This window comes from Lotus japonicus, chromosome 2 (genome assembly GCF_012489685.1).
Source record: "Lotus japonicus ecotype B-129 chromosome 2, LjGifu_v1.2".
NCBI lineage: Eukaryota > Viridiplantae > Streptophyta > Magnoliopsida > Fabales > Fabaceae > Lotus > Lotus japonicus.
In genome coordinates, this window is record NC_080042.1 from 72752938 (window position 1) to 72775288 (window position 22351).

Below are 22351 nucleotides of genomic sequence, written 5' to 3' on the forward strand. Positions count from 1 at the left end.
CTTTATGTCTCATTCAATCATCACTCCCCTTATCTGCTCTCTTTAATTCCCTTGTGGGTTGTTGTTCACTTTGGTGCTACATAACACAAGTTCTGCTAAACAGTGTAGAGTGGTGCCTGCAGCTTGAAACAATGGCCATGCCTAAATTACTTGTTGTCTTGATCTTGGCCCTCATTGCCATTTCCATGCTTCAAACAATGGTTGGTCTTTTAAGTGAAAGTATAATTTTATACACACATACACACACAAAGCGCACATTTTTGAATCTGTTCTGAATTTGTGATGAGGTTTTGAAAGGTCAATCTCATATTTTTCTGGCTTGGTTTTTGCAGGTCATGGCATCTCATGGGCATGGAGGCCATTACTACACTGACAAGGTATAGAACCACACCTCTCCTCACCTTTCCTCCCCTGTTTGGTTACCAGTTTCATTTTTCATTAAGTGCGTTTAAACTAATTTTCGTGAAGAAAAATTGTTTCATGAATCAGAATGTATTATTTTCACATTTTCATACTTTTCCATTGATAACAAAATTGGGATAAAAATATCAAAGAAATGGGGGGTTTTTTGTAATTTTTGTTTTTGAGGGATGCAAGGCTAAATTGCTGACTTTTCTGCTGCATTGTTTTGTGTTTCTCAGAAAAAATATGGACCTGGAAGTCTCAAGAGCTACCGTAAGTGAAGTTCCTGCATTCTTTTTGTTGTTCTTCTTGCCTTTTATTGTAATACAACTTGAGGATCTCTCCACCTTTGAACATGAAAATAGCAAATGGTATCAACTAGCAGCACAAAGGAAAAAAAACAATTTTTAGAGACTAACCCATTTAGAATATGAATTCTCTCCAACAAACTTGTCTCCATCACCTTCTGAGATCCGAGTCGTAAATTTTACATTTAGCGGCTTAAAATGACTCATAGTTCAAATTTCACCTGATGGTTAGAGTTTCGAGCCATTTTAGACCGTTAAATGTATAACCAACGGGTGATATTTCAGATGGAAAAATGATGGAGTAGTATATATAGATGATTTTTTTTTTATACCAAAATCACTTATGAAACTCATAAAGTACTGACAGAATTCCTAGATGTGGATGCTAGTGTTCACATTATGACCCTGGTTACTTGGTTGCATTGGATCCATTTGCTTTAGATCTTAATAGAATTGTTTTTCAAGCAATTGATGATAAAATATGCTGGTTCTCACATGAACTAGTCCTTCTATACTTCATCTGTGGTCAAATTGGTTTCTTGTAAAAGCAGCATCTTTAGTCAGAGTGTTGGACTTTAATTGACTTTTCTTTTTTGGGATGTGTCAAATGACTAGAATGCCCATCACAATGCACGAGGAGGTGCAGCAGGACCCAGTACCACAAACCTTGCATGTTTTTCTGCCAAAAGTGCTGCAGGTCTTGCCTCTGTGTGCCCCCGGGTTATTATGGGAACAAAGCTGTGTGCCCTTGCTACAACAACTGGAAGACCAAGAGAGGAGGTCCCAAGTGCCCTTAAGCATGTTCTCCATCTAATTAAAAGAGACAGCTTTCTATATATATGATATAATCTCCTTGACTCCTTGTTCCCTTCTATGTCCTAACCAAAATACTTGTCTTTTGGCTCTATGTAATAAGGCTATGTTTGGATATCTATTATGGACATTAGCATACATTTCAAGCCAAAAAAATGAATGAAATTCTCATGTTAGATTGAGATGAAAGTTGGGTGACAACATACTCAACTAGTATTCAAACTTGTATGTTACTTTGCTTGCCACTCAGGCTTTTTATGGTTTAATTCAAATGAAGTGTGTCTAATACTATTGCTCTCATGCATGATGCTTTTTTAATTCTTTAGATTTTGTAAGAATTGAACAATGGAAAGCATGACATTTCTGACAAATTATTATCATGTTTCTTTCCAATATTACTTTTACAAGAATGGTATCAGTGCATTCAAACTTGTAATTCCTTGCAATATATTGAAGTGGTGATTTATGAAAAAAAGTTACGATGGCCTAACAAAAAGCTTTTTTGACTCCATAATGTTGCCACTTTCTACTTAGCAAGTTCTGGTCCCATAATATTCGGTCCACTTAATGTCTTCTTCACTTGGACCAGACCCTTAATTAGAGATCTGTCCATTTCAACAATTCTTATTAAGAATTAAGTGTGTAAGGTGACCACCCTTAATGGAGGTTGCTTGTTTTGAGTGGGATGTATTACACGGAACTCCCTTCCAAGACTCATACATATTTGCATCATTGACTTCAGTCAGCGGACTAAGGAACACCACCCTTAACAAAGGTCTTATGTTCCCTGTGCGAGATATTACACGGAAGCTAGTCCCTCTCAAGACTCAAATTTACATCCCAACTTCAGTTGGTGGGCCGAGGAACAACACCCTTAATAGAAGTTGACTGTTATGAGTGCAACATATTACACGGAAGTCCTCAGAGTCTACCAACTCGGGTGAGATAAAACTTGGAAAAGAAAGTGACTTAAGAATTGTAGCCCCGACTTCAATTGATGGATCGAGGAACACCCTCCTTTTTATAGGTCGGCTATTTCGAGTGCAACATATTACAAGGCCACCCGTAAAAAAAAGAAGCTACGATATTGAAGAAATCTCTTGAAAAAAGCTGACTTCATAGTCCCACTAAGGTCTCAATGTCTCATCAAGTTCGACTATTGAAGAAATGTCCTCTGAGACCCCCCTAAGGTCTCAAGGAGCGATGATTTATGAGATTGAAGAAATCTCTTGCGAAACGTTGATGTTTGAGATCCTAGTGTTCTTTTAGTGAACCGGGTTCTCAAGCTCAAGGTAAAGGTCTAAGCTTAGGGATTGTGAACAATGCAAGAGTGAAGTTGGTTGTTCCGTTACTCCATGGTCCCACTTATAGGTTATTTGGCCTGTCCCTTAGGAAGTCAGGGCATGAACGATAATTATGTCCTGTTGAGTACCGATAGTCGTCGTCACCACTGATTTCTAAGTGACTACGATTGGTTACTGGGAGTTCAAATGTTCCCCATTAATGTGCCATCAAGCTTTGCCATTAAGTCTTCAACCGATGGCGTTGAGTGGTCAGGGGACGACCTTCATGTACATGCAGATTAGTTACGTCGGTATTGAGCCCGAGAGAACAAGGTTTTGGGTAAAGGCCTCGTCATGGCCCAGCAGGGGCCTTTTAAAAAAGAGGTTGTGTGTCCAATGGGCTAGCGTTGAGTCCAAGGAGATCCTTGCCCTCCAAGCCTACAAGCATAAGTGCTTGTTAGGCTTAAAGTGTTGTGGTTCCTTCCCGCTCATTCATCCGGTGCTATGTCGAGTCCTGAGCTTTTGGTGGGATCACCTTGTTAGGTCTCGTCGTGCTCGGTTATTGAAGAACCAACCTCTAAGATATGTCTAATGTCTCATTGAGCGACGATCTACAAGTCTGAAAATCTCTTGAAAACCCCGACTTTTTTTTATCCCATTGAGGTCTTATCGAGCTCGTCTATTGAAAAATTGTCCTCTAAGATCCCTATAAGGTCTCGTCAAGTGACAATATATGACATTGAACGAATATGTTGCTAAAATATGACTTCTAAGATCATCCTAAGGTCTCGTTAAGCTCAACTATTGAATAACCAACCTTTGAGATCCCTAAGGTCTCATTGAGTAATGGTCTACGAGATTAAGGAAATCTATGGATAAAAAACGACTTCCAAGATCCCTTTGTGGAGTGCATGACTTGTGGCCTTCTCTTAACTTACACGCTCCGGTTCAATCTAGGGGGTGATATCCTTCCTTTTTGTGGTCCCGTCCACCCGATGAGGTTGTGAAAGTGAACTTTAACGCTTCCATGAATGAAGTGCAAGTTATTGGTTTGGTTTGATTGCTCGTGATCATGAAGGTGAGGTGTTGGCAATTGCACCACCTTCTCCTTTTGATGTTTCATCTTCAGTGATTTCCGAAGCTTTATGTTTTTTGTGGGTGTGCTTTAAGATGAATTGCTTACAACTTTTAACCTCTAGCGTCAATTGCATTTGGTAGATCATATCTTTTTTCAGTTGTGCAAAATTGCAAGGACTTTACTCTTAGTTTTGATTTTATAGACCTTTCTTTTGTAGGTAGAGGTGGTAATTATGTTGCTGCTCGCTAAGCCAATAAGGATTTGTCTTGTGTGATTTAAATTCTATTTGAATTGATGAGGTTTCTCTTGACCTTTAAAAATTGGTTCATGAGAATGTATATTCCTCTAGGCCACTTTCTTGTGATTAATTGATTTCATATTTATTTTAGAAAAAAAGTGAGATATGAAACATCTAATTACCCATATATTTTTTGTGATAGTAGAAAATCAATTCAAACAATTACAGAAATGAAATTATGCTCATGTCTTCATTTCTTTTCTTCTAATTTTCTTTCAGCATTTTTATTTTTCCATCCCCTTCGAATAAAGTGGAAACTAAAATGAAAAGTGTGTTGTGTTGTTATTACAAGTCTAAAATCTCACGTTTTTTTTTTAATTTGTGGATATCTTAAAATCTTAAAATCTCATCCAAAACTACATCGTATTGTCACTCTTCCTTTTTCATTTGTGGATCTCGGTCCAGTTGTTGATTTTATTTCAATCTGGCGTGATGTCATCTAATGCGAAAGCATTTGTGTGGCGTTTGTTGTGGAATCGTATCTAGAAAAGGGACAATCTGTGGAGGCGTGATGTGAACCTTGATGACTTTTGTTGCCCATTTTTTTGGTGAGGGTGAGGAAAGTGGAGGCCATCTCTTATTTTACTGTTCTTTCTTGTTAGATGTGTGGTGTGCGGTTTATAGTTGTTTTGGTGTGTCAATTGCTTTGCCATCATCTCCAGTGGTGCATTTTTCTCAATTTCCCTGGCAATTAAATCTCAGAGATTGGGGGGTTGGTAGTGTGGATGGCCATTGTTTGGTTTTTATGGATTATGAAGAATGCCATTATATTCAAGGGGAACGAGAGAATGCTCATGTTGTGGATTTAATTCAGACTCGCTCCTGCCTATAAAAAAAAAATCAGACTCGCTCCTGACATTGGATTAAGGCAAAGGTGAGAGGTTTTTAGAATTCTATGTTTGAATGGAAGACAAATCTTGAGGTTTTTTTTATCAGTTTTGTAACCTTGTTGGGAAGCATCTAGTGTGTTGCTTTTATTGGCCTTTGTCATGTTTTGTGGGTGGGTCTAGGTGAGTGGTTTCTGTGGTCTTGGCTTCATTCATTTTATGTGTTTGAAGGGGTGGCCATTTTAAACTTCTAGTTTAGATTGTTTTTTCGTTTTTTCCTTTCTCTCTTGTATTTGGGTTTGGCACACTTTATGCTAAGTTTAAAAGTAATTCATTGGTTTATTTATATCCTATACTATATATTATTTTCAAAATAAAAAAGTAGCAACTTCGACAAGTGTCATTCCCTCATTCTATGTCTTTTCTCATAAGTTTTCTCTCTCATACTATAATTAGTAGGTAGATGATGTCATATTTATATTTTTTTCTAATTTTCTAGTAATTTAAATATTAAATAATTTCATATTTTTTAAAAATAATTAATGTATTAATATTGCATTTAAAAGTTACTAATGACATTAGAATAATTAAAAAAAGGCCAATTGTGATTTTTTCAAAAATAACTATTGTATTAATTTGACATTTAATGATTTTTAATGACATTAGAATAACTAATAAAATTCAATTATGACTATTCTACCATTAAGATGTATGCTGACAATGATATCTACCGTATCCCGAGTCAGATTTTTCTTTTAATGATTATGGTTATTTTTTATATAAAAAAATGAAAAAATTGAATTTAATATCTTACGATGAAAATGATATCTACCGTATCCCGAGTCAGTTTAGTCACGTGGGGCCTCTTTTCCCCGTGGAGACTGGTGGTCAAATGACTAAAAAAATATGTCATTAAAATTTGATATCAAATAGTTTTAAAAGATTGATTTGAAAATTAACTCAAATTTTTTGTATTTTATGATTTCGTATATACATATGTAAGATTAAAATGATTTTGACATATTGATTCAAAGCATAACCAATTAGAAAAAAAAATTTACATTAATGCAACTAAGATTAGAAAAAATAACTTAAATATATGATATACATAAAAAAGAAAATATGAAAATGTATGATGTATACTAATAAAATACTTTTATTTCATCCGTGCAGGTACCGCGAGATAAAAAAATAAAAACGAACTTGTGGATGTCTTAAAATCTCAAAATCTCATCCAAAAGACCAAAACACTCTCTTCCATTCCACGAATTTCCCTTTTTTTCATTTTCAACGAAAGTCTTGACCTTTGATTCCCCAACTGGTTCATCACTCAGTTTCACCATCTGGGTCTTCACCATTTTCACCAAAGCTCTTGTAAGTTGTTGATTCCTTTGCTGATGGCATCACTGAGTTCAGCTCCATTTCTAGTAGAAACCCATGCTGACACCACTGTGCTACTGCTTCACACTAGCAACCTCAAAATCCCAGTGAAATTCAGCACCATAAATGCTTCAGTGTTCACCAGAGGGTTTGATCGTGGTAGATTGAAGCATAGGTGTAGCAGGGGTTTACTGTGTCCATGGGGGACTAAGCACATTAGAGCTCTTGGTAAAAGCTCTGGGACAAGTGAGGAGGACAAGGATGAATCAGAGGATAGGATTAAAGCCACCATTGCAAAGGGCCAAAAGGCTCTTGCTTTGCAAAGGGAGCTTCTTCAACAGGTATTTTGGAATGTGTTGTTGTAGCAAAGGGTGGTGGTTTTCATGGCTGTCCCAAAAAGGGTTTTGGTTTGAGACCTATAATAATGTTGCTAAAATTGTTCATTGATTGATTTGTTGAAAATGGAAAATTAGGATCTTGCTTTAAAGTTATGTACAAAAAGTAGTCAAGTAGAGTAAAGCAATGGCTAGTAAGTATGCTTCTCCTTCAAGTGATTTTTGCTAAAGCTCCCACCATACTCACTCTTGCTGTAGCAATGACATCTTTTTAAGAATTTTATCCCCAAAATTCACTTTTAGCTTTTTCTAACTAATGTTTTCATTTTGTTATGAACCTAAGAATGTAACCTTATTTGATGTTATCAAGATCTATTCAGGCTTTTAGAACTTATGCAAAATTACGTGGTAGATTCCGGTCTATGAGATCCTTAGGAGAATATCTGTCCTTTGGAATTGCTATTTCACTCTTTCTACTTGTTAGGTCCTGCGGTTATATTTTTTACAATAAAGTGCTAAAGAATTAAGGATGACTGAGTAGAGAAAGATACTATTAGAGTAGCAGAGAAGGTAACTCAACATTAACTGAATGACAAAGTAGAATGTGTGGTTTCATTTATTTAATTTTTTAAGCAGTTAAAATAAGTGTAGGCAACCCTATAGATTAGAATTTCCTTTCATTATTATTCTTGTTCTTTTGTTTCCCGTAACGTTTATCTTAATAACCGAATCATTCAATGCAGGGTCATATTATTGTTGACTACTGAATCAGTAGGATCACCCCTGTATATATTTAGACCTAAAGTGAATTCAAGGTGGAACCTGCTTAAACAATGAAAAATGATATGGGTGACCTATTTTTTAGGAGAGATAGTCATAGTAAGATGAGGGGTTTATTCTTAGGAGATTTTTTTTTAATCTGTATGCTTGGGCTTTCCTTGCAAGGGCAACATTTTGACAAAACATGAGGCCTTGTAGAAGAGGAGGCCTAAAGCTTTTGCTTAAATAGAAGCCCAATGGCCAGTCTTGCTACTGACTACTGAGTATCAGAGACTCACTTTTTAAAGTATTAGTGGAGATTCAGTTATGTTGAATAATAAGATGACCTATTGAGATATTGTTATTTGAATTGAATAAGCTGTTTATTCATTCAATGCAGTAACTTGCAGAAATATCAAAAACTTCTGAAGCACTTCATTGGTTCTGTAAATGTTAGTTTACAATATGAACAAATGTCAGAGCTAGTTTAGTAACAGTACCACCATCTTATGTATTGCTATGCTAGTTTGTTGGCAATTGTGATGTCCTGTCTGAAAACAGTCTTTTAACGGGTTTATCATAATTTAGTTCTCATAGAATGTCCTCTGTATGAAAAATAAAAAATATAGGAAGCTATTACGCAAGTAAGCTACCGGGAAATGATTCTTCTTACAATGTTAAGGGTACACACTACATAATTATACTATTCATATATTAACTTACTACTGTGCTGAACTTGAGCATAAAGTCATAGTTAGAGGATTATAGGTGTCTTCAGGAGGTATGGTGTTCTCAAATTTATGCATTATGATAGTGGAGTTAATTATACAAGTTAATTATATTTTCATGCCTGTGTAATTCATCTGGTCTCTTCTTATTTGCTTTCTGAACCCTAAATGTTAGAACAAGTGTTTTATGATCTCACATTGACTAGAGATATGGCCAAAATAGTCCTTATAAAGGCCTCGCCTTGAAAGCTAGCTTTGCGGCTGAGTTAGGCCAAGCCCGAATACTAAGATGATATAAGAATCTGTCCTAGATCTGATATTGGAACCAAATTCCACCTTCATTGATGCCGCCTCGAATTTTCGCCTTCATTGCAGCCACCCTAGGCTGTCTTCATTGGAGGGTGATCTTATATAGCTTTATTGTCTACTGTAGATCGCTGAAGGAAAGAAACTGGTTTCTTCTATAAGCAGTGAGAGCATTCCTGAACCAGATGGGAATAGTGTTTCTTACGAACCCAGTGGCAAATCTCTGTCAAGTGACTCAGATCCACAGAAAGCTTCTGCCAGCAGAGACAAGTCTTTTGAAAATCAACGTGGTGGCATTGCTCTAACCGATTACGGAAATTCTAGAAAAAAGGAGATACGAAAGGTCTCATCTGTAAGCATTGACCAAGACTCTGATGAAGCTGATGGGGAAGACAATAAATTCTCACCTGCTGAAATGACTTCATCTAAGCAATATTTCTTTGATAAAGGCAAGGAGGAAGGCGATAAATTCTCACCTGCTGAAGTGACTTCATCTAAGCAATATTTCAATGAACAATTGAAAACCAAGAGATATGAGGAAAATAGCCCCAAAAATCTGCCAAATGACCGTCGAAATAGCATTGACTCTTCCAGTTTAAAGGTTGAAAGTCTGAAAGGTGTGAGTCAACCAAATTTAAAAGATGTTGCTAATGATGCTGAGAGTGAAGGTGAAAAATCCCCACCATTGGCTGGGGCCAACGTCATGAATGTTATATTGGTTGCAGCAGAATGTGCTCCTTGGTCCAAAACAGGTAATTCAACATTATTTCTAAGGAATGTTTTCCTTCGATTATATGCTGAGCTCCCCTATAACAAACCTAGATAGGCACCGTCGAAAGAACATGCTTAAATATGCAATAGTTGCACTAAATAAGCCCATGAATCTTGAATGTAGTTGTATTGGGCAATTAGCTAATTTTGTGGGTATCCATTTCACTCGACTTTTCCTGCTTGGGTAAGGTCAGCTACATAGGTCAAGGGACGGCATAATACCGTCTCATTGATCATATCTAATGATAGTACATTTGAATTTCACTCCAAATTTCTTCTAATAGTTTGACCTATAGTTTTTCTTGGTCTACTGCTATAGTTTGACCCTCTTTACCGATACTTCTATGGGCTTCTCCACATAAGTCCAATTCACCCAAGCGAAAACTCTTCCACGTTGATTTTGTGTGGCCACCCATCTATTGTATCATTCTTATCCTTGAAACAGTAAGCTTAGTGTGGTGATCATTTTTCGAAAATAATTTGCATTGAGAATACACCTTACCATCCTTATACAAAGTTTGGTAACATGCATCTCAATTACCAACGAGATCATATAAAGAAAAAGGAAATCCTATTTGAGATGTAATCTGGTATAACCCCCCTCCCCCCCACTTTTCACAGGGTTGTTTGAAAATTAAAAATGAAAAGACAAAAAAAAAAAGAACAAAATTGAGAGATTCTTTTGAATTCATATATTTGTCACTGTAAACCTCTTCTTGAATTATGACATTAGCAAGTTAAGACCCCTAATGTGGCATATATATCCATTCATAAGAGCCACTATTTACATGAAGCTAGTCCGTAGAACTCTCCCTTTTTTTTTTCTTTTCCGCTTTCTGTCAGACAAATTCTTCAATTTTGTATTGTCCTCTGCATGCTGCTTGGTTTTATCATTTTATGTAATTTTTGGACATATATCTGAACTTGTAGGTGGGCTTGGAGATGTTGCTGGGTCATTACCAAAGGCTTTGGCTCGGCGTGGACATAGAGTTATGGTAAAGTGCTATTCCCTTATTGAACTGACAGAGTATCACATATGTGGGAGAAGTTACTCTTCAAATTTACTCCTTGCTTAACAAAGAACCGCATGAACATAACCTTTTCAACTGGTTGATGAGTTTTGTTATTTCTGCTTTATTTGGGCTTGATCATTGATTTTTTTTCCTTATAAAATCTTCCATACATATTTCACGATTGTTTTTTAATCTCTAATCTCATGCATACTGTAGAAGGATTATAGTCCTATAGATAGAGTTTATTACAGACCCAAGATGAAATTCACAGATTTTAGAAAGAGAGCAGAGAGATAGAGAATACTTCTGTAATATTTTACTAAATTACAAAAACTGATACCGAAGCAGCTAATCCTTATTCCAACGATTCCCCCTTTTACAACTGAGCCACTGCTCAATTTCCCAAAACTAACAATTCTGATTACCCCCTCTTATATAATTCTCCTACTTTCAATCCAAGTTCCTAAGCCAACCAATTATATTACAAATCTGATTTATGAGGTGGAAAGGAAGAAAGATTCAACAAAATGAGGACAAGAAATTCTCTAAAACAGAGCAAAAGAAACCAGGTGAAAGAAAGGCAAAAAATGCAGCATAGCTACCTAATCTCTCTACATATCAGACTTAACACCTCTATTGAAACAACCATAAGCTAAACATCAAAGATGAGGCTACAAGAACAACACTATCGCAAATTAAGGTGCCCTATAAAATGTAGGTTATCCTACAAAATTATTGCCTCCTATTTGCTGCATCCTTAAACCTAACTGCAGAGATTGTTCCAAAAGTAGGAGGAACCTAAAGCTTGCTGAGGACCCCAAACAACTTGTTCCATACTGCTTGAGAATATTACAAATATACTTTGTTTATCTTAGAGTATGTTTCTTGATCTGTTTCCTTATTTTAGTAGGTTCTATCTTATTGTTTGTGGGTTTGGGCTTGTACTAGTTGCACTATTACTTGGCCTAGTTAGTCAAATAAATGTGTATCAATTATTTTCAGTTTATTACTTTAAGCTGTCTTTTTCAATTCTCCTTTCCTGACCCAAAACCTTTTTCTTCACCACATACAAAAGTAGCTGCATTACAATGCTGGAGCGAGTGTCTGTTATTTCTAAAGTAGGGCAGTACAGGACATATGTCCACATCAAGGGAGAGAACACTGAGAGCCTATGAGCTTGGTGCAAAATGTAAATCATAAGTATTAATCCTATTGAGTACCTTTGTGTGGATTAAAAATCTTGTGCCAAATTGATTTATGAATAAGAAATTGGCGATGATTAGGAGAATGAGTGAGAAAATGGAAGGATTTAAAAGACCGCGGAAGAATCTATCTCAGGTTCAAACTATCATGTTTGAGTTTCTGAAAAGTTGAAAATACAAAGAGTGGTTTTCAGAAAGAGAATTTTCAAGAGCAAAATTTTGGAGTTTAAAAAAAAGTATTTTAGAGAAGAATGAAGTTTTGAAGGGTGAATTCATAGAAGAGCGATTTTTTTTGAGATAATAAAAATCCTGTTAAGAATAGTGACTTTTCCTAAGAGCAAATGAGATTGAGATTCTTGTCTCGTGTGTGCTGTCGAAGATAGGAGATGAGTAGTTGTAGTTTTGTCAATAAAAATTAATTAGTTAAATGTTTTGTTCTGTTTCATTTGGTTCCATCCTTTTTCAGTGAACCAAAATGCTCCACTTTTTTAATTTTATTTCCAGTTCTATCCCCCTTTTTAAATATACTAATATACCAAACATAGGATCCTAATGAAATGTTTTGTCCCATCCGGTTTCAGCCTGTATGCCAAATCATATAGTTTTTTGTTTCATATCCATATGGCCTTTGTAGACTTGCTCGGCCAGACTTCATAGATATGGGATGTAACTGAGGTTCCATTTAAATTGATTTTTCTGTCTAGCCCATATGCTACACTAAATGTGGGCCAACCCTCTAAACATGATAGCTTGTTTCATATCTAATTAAATTATTATTAGATACTTCAATAAATTTTCAAGTTTCTTTTTTATTAATCATTTTGATTTTGTTTATATCTTTTTAATACCCTCTTCTTAGATTGTAGCACCACGGTATGGTAATTATGCTGAAGCACAAGATATGGGAGTACGGAAAAGATACAAAGTAGATGGTCAGGTGTGGGGCTGCCACTCTTTTGCTAATAATTTATAATTCGTTGAAACAATTAATTGCTACTACCTTGGTGTTGTAATACTTCAACATCTTACTTTGCAGGACATGGAAGTAACATATTTTCATGCTTATATCGATGGTGTCGACTTCGTTTTTATTGACAGTCCAATATTTCGTCATCTAGAGCAGAACATATACGGCGGAAACCGAGTGGTAATTGTCTATTTCTGTTAAGTTCGCCCTATTGTAAACTCGTTCATTTTGGTGAGGTCCACCTTTTGTACGTCCATTGTCATAAACTGTAACATTACCCAACTCCTTTTCATGGGGTAAAACAGAAGAAAAATGGAAGAAAAAAATAGACACAATTGTCTTATTTTGTGAATTATTGGTTTCCTCCATTAGCAAAATGATTATGAGAGGAATGACCAAAATGCTGTGCTGTTTTGATTTAAGTTATCTGAGAAACCCATGTTGCATCAGTACACATGCAAGACTGCTGAGTTACCTGTAACTAATTTTCTACTATTATTATTTCTTTTCCTTTTGACTCTTACATGTCCTTTAATGGAACAGGATATTTTAAGACGCATGGCGTTGTTTTGCAAGGCAGCTGCTGAGGTACATGAACTATATGGTTTTGTGACTAATCAATTATGGGGACACTCAGTTAGACAATTGTGTACCTGAAAAGTCTTTTAGCAGAATACATATGCTATTTAAAAAAATGGTAGCAAATATGTCCATACAGTAGATTTTGAACTTAAATAGTCTGTTTCAGGCTACGTGAATTACATTCGTCTGCACTGCATTGGACAAAAATTGTGAAAATAGCAAATTGCTATAGTAATTACCACAAGGAAATAATAAGGCCTGTGAAGTAGGTTGCATTTAGAATAGCAATACCATATTGGTAGGATTATTCTCAAATAACAGAGTGGTTAGCATGGTTTATCCAAATCCTTTTTATCAAATAGAGAAAAGTCATTCTGGGAGGTGTGTTCTTTATGAAATCTTATATTTGTGTATTTTCACTCTGAATATATGATGTTCATGATTTTCAGGTCTGTTGGCATGTTCCATGTGGTGGTGTTTGCTATGGAGATGGAAATTTGGTCTTCATAGCAAATGATTGGCATACCGCGTTGCTGCCAGTGTATCTGAAAGCATATTATCGTGACCATGGTTTGATGCAGTACACAAGATCTGTTCTCGTGATTCATAACATCGCTCACCAGGTTCATTCTGAATCTAGATATGTTGTTAATTTATTATTCTTTACAGTGAAGGAAGAAGCTGCTCTTTGTTTTCTTTGATTCAGAAAATCCTGTCCACTAGTTTTATCAATGAAGAAATAGATGCATAATGTGATTTTCATTCAACCACAGAATCCAGATAAAAAGGTTCATATGATTCATATTTTAGCAGAGTATATACATATAGGCAATCCTGTTCACTAGTTATATTTTGTTGTTGTATATAGTATATTCATTAGTATTTTCCTGGGGTAAAGAATGACTAAATAAGTAGAGGCAAATAATTATTATTTTTGATGTAACCCTATAACAATGATTTGCATTTCTTAAGCACCCTTTGTCTCAGCTAAATAGAAGTATTTCTAAATGAAATAAGAAAATGAGTAAAAGGATATAGGCCTTTTGGATTAGTACCTCCATATGTCTCAGTAACTATTCTGGATTGTTCATCTACGCTTCTATATTTTCACTATAATAACGTCAGTTTGTTTAAATATTCTGTAAGTAGATAGTAAAAATTCCATCATTGAGCAATAAGCATGTAATGCCCTGTTGATGATTAATTTCGTTGAGGTAGTTTAAAGTTTAAACACCTCTAGCAACTTAATTGTGATGAAAGCAAATGAAACTTAGTTAAGGAATCAAGAACATGTTTCCTCATCAAATGAATCTAGCTTCGTATTATTGGTGGATTGTATCTAAAAGCAATTTCTTTTATTGGAGACTACTATACGTAGAAGGCAGATCATTGAAGTTGATTTCATATTCTTATACTTGACCGTTTATATTGCATTCATGTCTTATATAGAGAAGGAACATTAACGCATCTGCTTTACATACAGGGCCGAGGCCCCCTTGATGATTTCCGCATTGTGGATTTACCGGAAAACTACATGGACCTTTTCAAATTTTATGACCCTCTTGGAGGTGAGCACTTCAATATCTTCGCAGCCGGTTTAAAGACAGCAGACCGGATTGTCACTGTAAGTCATGGATATGCATGGGAGCTTAAAACTTCTGAGGGAGGTTGGGGTTTGCACGGGATCATAAATGAGAATGACTGGAAATTCAGAGGAATTGTGAATGGAATCGATAGCAAAGATTGGAACCCCCAGTTTGATGTTCACTTGACATCAGACGGCTACACCAACTACACCCTGGAGACCCTGCATAGCGGCAAGCGTCAGTGTAAAGCGGCCTTGCAAAAAGAGCTTGGTTTGCCTGTCCGCGAGGATGTTCCGTTAATCGGCTTCATTGGAAGGCTTGATCACCAGAAAGGCGTTGATCTCATAGCTGAAGCAATTCCTTGGATGATGGACCAGGATGTGCAACTAATCATGTTAGGAACTGGAAGGCCGGACCTAGAACAGATGCTTAGGCAATTTGAAAGCCAACACCGCGACAAAGTCAGGGGGTGGGTCGGCTTTTCGGTGAAGACGGCTCACAGGATAACAGCAGGTGTAGACATACTGCTCATGCCATCGAGATTTGAGCCGTGCGGATTGAATCAACTCTATGCCATGAATTACGGAACTGTTCCTGTTGTGCACGCGGTTGGCGGACTACGAGATACCGTGCAGGCTTTTAATCCGTTTGAAGAGTCAGGGCTTGGGTGGACATTTGATAGTGCAGAAGCTGATAAGTTAATACACGCGTTAGGGAACTGCTTATGGACCTACAGGGAGTATAAGAAGAGCTGGGAAGGGCTTCAGAAACGAGGGATGTCGCAAGATCTTAGTTGGGACAATGCAGCTCAGCAGTATGAGGAGGTTCTTGTTGCTGCCAAATACCAATGGTGAATTCTTTGTAACCACACCATCTTAGTGTATGTTTGTTTTCAGTTAGAAGTTAGAAACACTGTTTAGAGCATTGGAATGCGGAGTTGTGATCTACTAGGTGGAAAACGTGAAAGAGATGTGGGAGTCTTGTTGGTGTTCACGCTGAGTGAACGTGAATGCAAATACAGCCTTAGCTTACTGATCAATATGTATTCATGCTGAAGGGTTTCAGGGCCTGTGCTAGGGAAAGGAACTGAGCATTGTGCAATTTGTTTATAGGTGGGTTATTCCTGAAATTCTTCTACATATCTCATATCTGTCTCTGGATGTAAGTATGTGCCCTTCATCATGATGCTGGTTCTGGAGGAACAATTTTTTTCAAAGTAAATAAGGATTGTATAATGCAGTTGAGTTGTGATACATATATATGTATGTCTCTGGCATGTAGCTACTGAAATTGCCTGACCAAAAAGTAGATTAAGCTTAGAAACTTTCTTGTCCTTTTGGATAAAGAAAGAAAATAAGATAGTATTACCCCCCTGATGAAGAGATTCTCTCTCTCTCTCTCTCTCTCTCTCTCTAAAAGATAGAAATTGCAAGAGTTATTGCTTTATTTTTTATTTTTTTTATTTTTTTATTTTTTGACAGCAAGAGTTATTGCTTTATGCTTAGAAATCAAAGATCCCCAATCATTACTAGCCCACTCTACCAACAAAGCCGTATAGCACTATTTTCCCATAATTGCCTTATCAATTTTGCTTTATTTGACTAGCAATTGCTTCGTAGTTTAATTTTTCTTCAATGGATAAATTCTGGAATCATTTGGTAGCGAGATTTAGAGATGATTGTTAATACTTCGTATGTAATATGTATGTCGTGGGCAATGAAGGATCTTGACTTGGTGCCTTTTTGTGATAGGTCGTGTGTGAATTGGGGACGAGAGAAGCATCAAACGCACTCTCTGATTCCACCTTCTCACTCTCCCATGGCTGTTTCCACCACCAACTGCCCTTTCTTCCTCTGAATCACAATAGGGGTCGGCCTAGGTATACTTTGCGTAAATAGGCCTAGCCTGTTTAAAAGTCTTAAGCCTGGCCTGTGACCTGTTAAAGGTTTTTTTTCTAGTCTGGCCTTCTCGAAAGTCTGGCCGGGCCTGGTAGCATATTTAAAAGCATATTTCACAACAAGAGTTTTACGTTTACTAACAAACTTATTTGTACAGAAGCTATCAAACTTATAAACTAACGGGTTAACTCATACAAAAATAATTTTTTCAACAATCAGACTCATAATATTATAAGCTATTATGTAGAAATGAAACAAAACGAGAGATTATGTTGGTTAATTAGAGTCGGAGAGCAAGTATAAAATCACATTTCATATTAAGGTATTTAAATATGTTATATATCTATTTCTAAATAGACTTATAACTTTGAGTCATTATATAAGTCAATTTGCTTAAATATATAAAAATGTCAATAAGTATATAATATCAAGATATTATGATAAATTTCTAATTTATATATACATCATCAATGGTAAAATATATTTATACTAACCATATTTACAATGTACCAGAAAAATACTAATCATTTTTACTTAAATATGCTAGCCTATAAGGCTTAAAAGACTTTTTGAATGGCCTGAGCCTAGCCTTTTTAACTACATAGGCTTTTCAAAAAGCCTAACCCTTACCTATTTACCAATTTGGCCTGGGCCTGTAGGCTAAGTCATAGGCCCCTACGAACGGTTTGGCCTATTACCACCCATAACCACCAAAATCCCCTTCCCTCGATCTGAAACCCGCCATTGTCTTCATCTTTCATTTTCATATCTAAACCGACCACCATCACGTCTTCTGGTTCCGGGGAACCACCACCACGCTCTGCTAGTTTGTCGCGCGTCGCCTCCACTCTCCTCCATTCTGAGACCCGCTGCCGCCTCTGATTCCGCTTCATCGAAGATGGACAAAGTAATTGGCATAGGTAGAAGACGGAAGCAGAACAAACGAACCCAGGAGAGGAAGGCATAGAACATGTCACGTGACTGTTTAAAATGAAAATTAAATCTGAATTGTTCCTGTAGATCCTACGACTTTTATTTATTCCTCTCATCTCTCATAATTATCCACTCCCCTCACCTGATATACTCCCTATATATAGTGCTATGGCAGTGGGGGCACAAGTAGCCCTGCAATTTCTATATAAGGCATAAATTTACAGTAGTGTCTAGCCTTTTAAACTTTTAATCAAGAAAATCAAAATTGTTGAGAGATGTAGCAAAGCACTACCCATACAACTTTGAAGCTCAGATTCATGGCTTATTGATAGGGATGGAAGATATCATTTACAAAAGAAATCAAGGGATACATAAAGAACAGAAAAAGTACAAAAATCAATCTCCTTTCACCACCATTTTCGTTTCTTCTCCTCTCTTTCTTCCGCGCTTCTTCTTGTGTGGGATTCCTCTTCAAGTTCAAGTTCAGCCCAGTTTTTATTTCATTTTAAATACTAATATTTCTTTTCTTTTCTTTTTAAACAATGACTATAATATTTCTTTTCTTTTTTAGTTATGATTCATTCACTTCTATTATAATAGAAAATAATAGAAAAAAACTTTGATGTATGAATAATGAAATTCTATTATTTTAATTGCTACATGCCCAAATTACGGACATAAAAAATTAGTGTTAAATGTGTAATACTCTACAGTTTAGTGAGATCGTTAATTACTAACGTAACAATGAAGATACTTACTTCTCTCTCACACATGACACACCACCTCCTCCATGTTATATATTATTTTTCCATGCTATTTTAAATATTAAAATTTAAACAAAAAATTGAGACTCATAGTTCTTCCTCTTATATTCTTCTTGCTCGTCTTTCCTTTGTTAGGGCTTGCGAAGCTGGATCCGCTAAGAGAGTCTAAGCTAGAGTTAATGAGAATGAGAGATGGGGAGTGTGCAATGAGAGATTTGACTTTTAAAAGGTTTTCTAACCCTAATTTGTGACGCCACACTAGTGTAAATTATTTGGTTTCTTACTTTAAAATATGAAACTAATAAAACTATGACCATTGATAAATATATATATATATATATGTATATATAATTTAAAATATTTTTTAATTTTTCATAAATGTACACGCTTTGTATTACGAATCCAGTTATCTTCCAATCATTGGTACCTTAAAGTGCACACTTTCACTTTAGATCTAGACTTAAAAGGTTATCTTAAATGTTTTTTTATATAAGATAAACTCTTTGAAATAATAAATTATCCTCCACAAAAATTTGCCTACCAACCGGCAATGTGTCTATTAGTGATAAGCAAGCTAAATCTATGTACAAGTGAGAATATTAATTTGAATTCCAAAAAAATCATTTGTTAGAACAGACAATTGCAGCTTTGTTTTAACTGGGGTTGGATTTGGAAGCTGAAAATTCCGGAAAAGATGCGTCTTTTTGTTCGGAGGATTCTCAGGGATGCTCTCCAGACGAACGATAAACGTTTCCGGTGTAAGCTCGCGGTGTCGCCGGCATGTTCTCGATGTTCAGCTCAGGTGGAGGATATTTTCCACTGCTTAAGGGATTGTCCTCACTCCCGGGAGCTGTGGCTCCGTCTTGGTGCACTATCGTGGAGAAATTTTCAGAGCCAGAACTTGGAAGGGTGGATATCCTCGTTGGCGCGGGGACCTTGTAGTACCATGTTCCTAGTGGGCATTTGGGGGATTTGGAAGTGGCGTAACAATATGTGCTTGGGAGACCCGAAGTGGATTGTGGAAGACACATGGCGCCGTTTGTGCCATGAGCATGATATGGTGTATCAGTGTCTTGCTGCTGGTAGCGGACTTGAAGACGATGAGCTTCTTGTGCCTAGATGGCTTCCGCCGCAAGGTGGGTTCGTAAAACTTAATGTGGATGGGAGCTTTAATGAGGAAAAGCAGGACATGGGCCGTGGGGGTGTGTTTCGTGATGAGCAAGGGAAATGGTTGCTGGGGTTTGCTGGTGCGGAAACAGGTGGGAATGCTTTGGAGGCTGAGGCAGTGGCACTTCGTGATGGGTTGCAACTGGCCTGGGATAGAGGATGGCGCAGGGTCCAGTGTGAAGTTGATTGTGGTGGCCTTCTGGATGTGCTGCACCGCCAGGATAGGAATGGAGTGTTTGTCGTTGCTGACCAAATCCAGAATCTTTTGGAGAGGAGCTGGGATGTTTCTCTGAGTCGTATTCCCCGGGATTGTAACGCTGTAGCTGATTATTTGGCCCGGATTGTGGCTCGTAGTTTCAATCATAGCTTTTGGGTCATTGATGTTCCTTCCTTTGAGTTGGAGACCCTCTTGCTCAGGGATTGTTTAGCTCTTTAGTTTTGCTTTGTAATTTTCCGATGCATCAAAAAAAAAAAAAAAACTTTAGTTTTGACTTTTAAGCGTTTTCAGAATTAAGAAGATACCAAGAACCTCTAGGAAATGATGAGGATCTATTCACACCATATTGGACTAACACAAATTTTTTTCAAGAAATGGACATTACATGTATACGCAAAACCTTAAGATATATGTTCTTCAACATTTTCACTTGATGAGGCTTCTGACTCACACTTAACACCGAAAATTATATGTAGAGATACATATTAAGCACATGACTACATGGCATAAAAGCTAAAAAAGCAAAACAAAGAATAAGATATACAAAAAACTTCAATACAAATTCTGACAAGGCCTTAGAGTATATATAATATCACTTTACCTTGTCATATAATGTACCAACACCCCAGTAATAAATTTGTTGGTTTTGTCCTGTTCCTGGATGGTACTGGCTTTAAGCTATAGGTACATACACATATGAACAAGGAAACAAACACTTGTACATTTACAGTGGAGCACTTATATAATCTCTCATTTTTATAATATACAATGAGCCCCACAAAGTGGGTGTAGGAACCACATGATTAAGTGAATTTCAGGTATACATGTATAATATAAGGAATTGGTGCAATACTTACAGTTGCAGAAAAGCTTTTATCTGAGAGTTTCCTGGGAGGAGCTGCTGAGTCTGATGACATACAAGGTAGCCTAAACTCATGCATCATCCAGTCAGTTTCATCCCCTGGCAGCTCTTCCTCTGTAAAAGACAAGTGACTTCTTCAAACCAATGCATTTTCCTTCTGAAGAGTATATAGGCCTGTCAGTTCCAGTGGCCTTCCAAAACTCTGCTCTTGTCACTCTACTAGTATCTAAGCCCGTGCTTTGCACGGTAAATGTTTTATTAAAAGATTAATAATATATTTATAAATTAATATATATTATTGTATGATTTTGAAATATAAATATAAATTAAATAATCATCATCTGAATTAAAGAAATCTTATCTACTGTAAAAAAAAATATAAATATCTACAAATTTTGTGGATATAAACAATGAAATATATCAATTAAGAAGATAGCGTATCAAGTGAGAACAATGTTTATTGTGACGGGTGAGAGCATCAAATCGTGAGTGTACAATTATAAATGGATAGTTGAGATTTAATGTCATTTAATGATCATGTGCTTTTTTTAAAAAATCATGTGACTTTATATTTTAATCTTCATCATTCATGCTAGATTTAATGGTCACGATTTAATACTCTTATTTCTCAAAATAAACATTGCTCTTACTTGATACGCTCCTTATCAATTATATTGATTTTTTTTTGTTCGAAAATATACATTGCACTCTCTAAGAATTGATCTCTGGACCCCCACGCCAAACTCATATGTTTCATAGCTCTTACCACTTGTGCTATCTTTTGGGGACTATCAATCATAGTGATTAATATAAATATTAATGTGTTAAATCACTCTACAGCATATTTTCACTATCAAATTTCATGTAAAATGTTTCTCCCCGTAAGAGTTTTTACTTTATAATAAATAAATGTGTATCTATGTTAATTTATTTCAATCCCCATGACACAAATTTTAGTATCAAAGTTTCATATTTTTATATGAGTTTAATGGATATGCACTGACAGTGTAAAATAGTTTTACACAGACATCCAATTGAATTTCGCCAAATCAGAAAATATCTTATTCTTTTAATTAAAATTAAAGTCAAATGTAATTATCTCTCCTATGTGACATGCTTTGATTGGATGACTGTGTAAAACTATTTTACACTCTCAGTGCATATCCATTAAACTCTTTTTATATATATTTACTTCTAAACTTACGAAAAAAAAACTAAAATTATATTTGTTATTTTTAACTTGAAAATATTTTAATGTGAATATTCTTCCCTATGAGAGCCATATTTTAATGTGAATATTTGTCTCTTGACATGCACTGATTGACACCAATGAAGGGATTGAGCAAAGTGTTTGCAATCTTTTAGAACCATATTAAGATAAGAACCGATGTCTTTATCATTCTTCAAAGAATTATAGAATATGATTTTGGAAGGCTTTCTTACTCTTCTCAACCAAGTGGCCAAGGAAATTGCAGCAATTTGTTAAACAGGCCATTTATCAGAATGGGATAGTAGCTGTGTGACCCAATCAAAGAAAGAAACTGTTAGGGAAATGATCAAGACTGAGAAAGGAGAAGCAAACCATATTGGATAAACCAGAGAGCGTCAATTGAACATGATAAACCATTCAATTGGTCCAGCAGAATACATGTGTGCAGCAAATAAATGGAAACTATTTATAAAACCTAGTATTTTATCTGGAAAATACCCTAGAAAACCACAAGATTATTTCATCGTTCTAAACATCACATTTAATATTCCTCTTAATAATGTTCATCAAGTAAACCATCTAGACATATAAGATGTATTATTTCTCCAGCTTAATTTAGTTATGGAAAATATAGAAAATTAAGATGAACACATAATTCTGGA

At 36.0% G+C, this 22351-nt stretch overlaps 2 protein-coding genes across 2 annotated transcripts; both read left to right on the forward strand.

The window, feature by feature from the left end:
• LOC130739373 (gibberellin-regulated protein 4-like) lies at window positions 1–1823 on the forward strand. Its single transcript, XM_057591645.1, has 4 exons — window positions 1–200; window positions 333–377; window positions 642–675; window positions 1326–1823. The coding sequence occupies exons 1-4, from the start codon at window positions 132–134 to the stop codon at window positions 1505–1507; spliced, it is 330 nt and encodes a 109-aa protein (XP_057447628.1). The 5' UTR covers window positions 1–131; the 3' UTR covers window positions 1508–1823.
• Window positions 1824–6227: 4404 nt separating this feature from the next.
• Window positions 6228–16091, forward strand: LOC130739374 (granule-bound starch synthase 2, chloroplastic/amyloplastic-like). The gene is made up of 8 exons (XM_057591646.1): window positions 6228–6730; window positions 8645–9269; window positions 10219–10283; window positions 12363–12440; window positions 12540–12650; window positions 13014–13058; window positions 13502–13675; window positions 14536–16091. Exons 1-8 carry the CDS (start codon window positions 6407–6409, stop codon window positions 15490–15492), a joined length of 2379 nt encoding a protein of 792 aa, XP_057447629.1. The 5' UTR covers window positions 6228–6406; the 3' UTR covers window positions 15493–16091.
• The last annotated feature ends 6260 nt before the right edge of the window (window positions 16092–22351 follow it).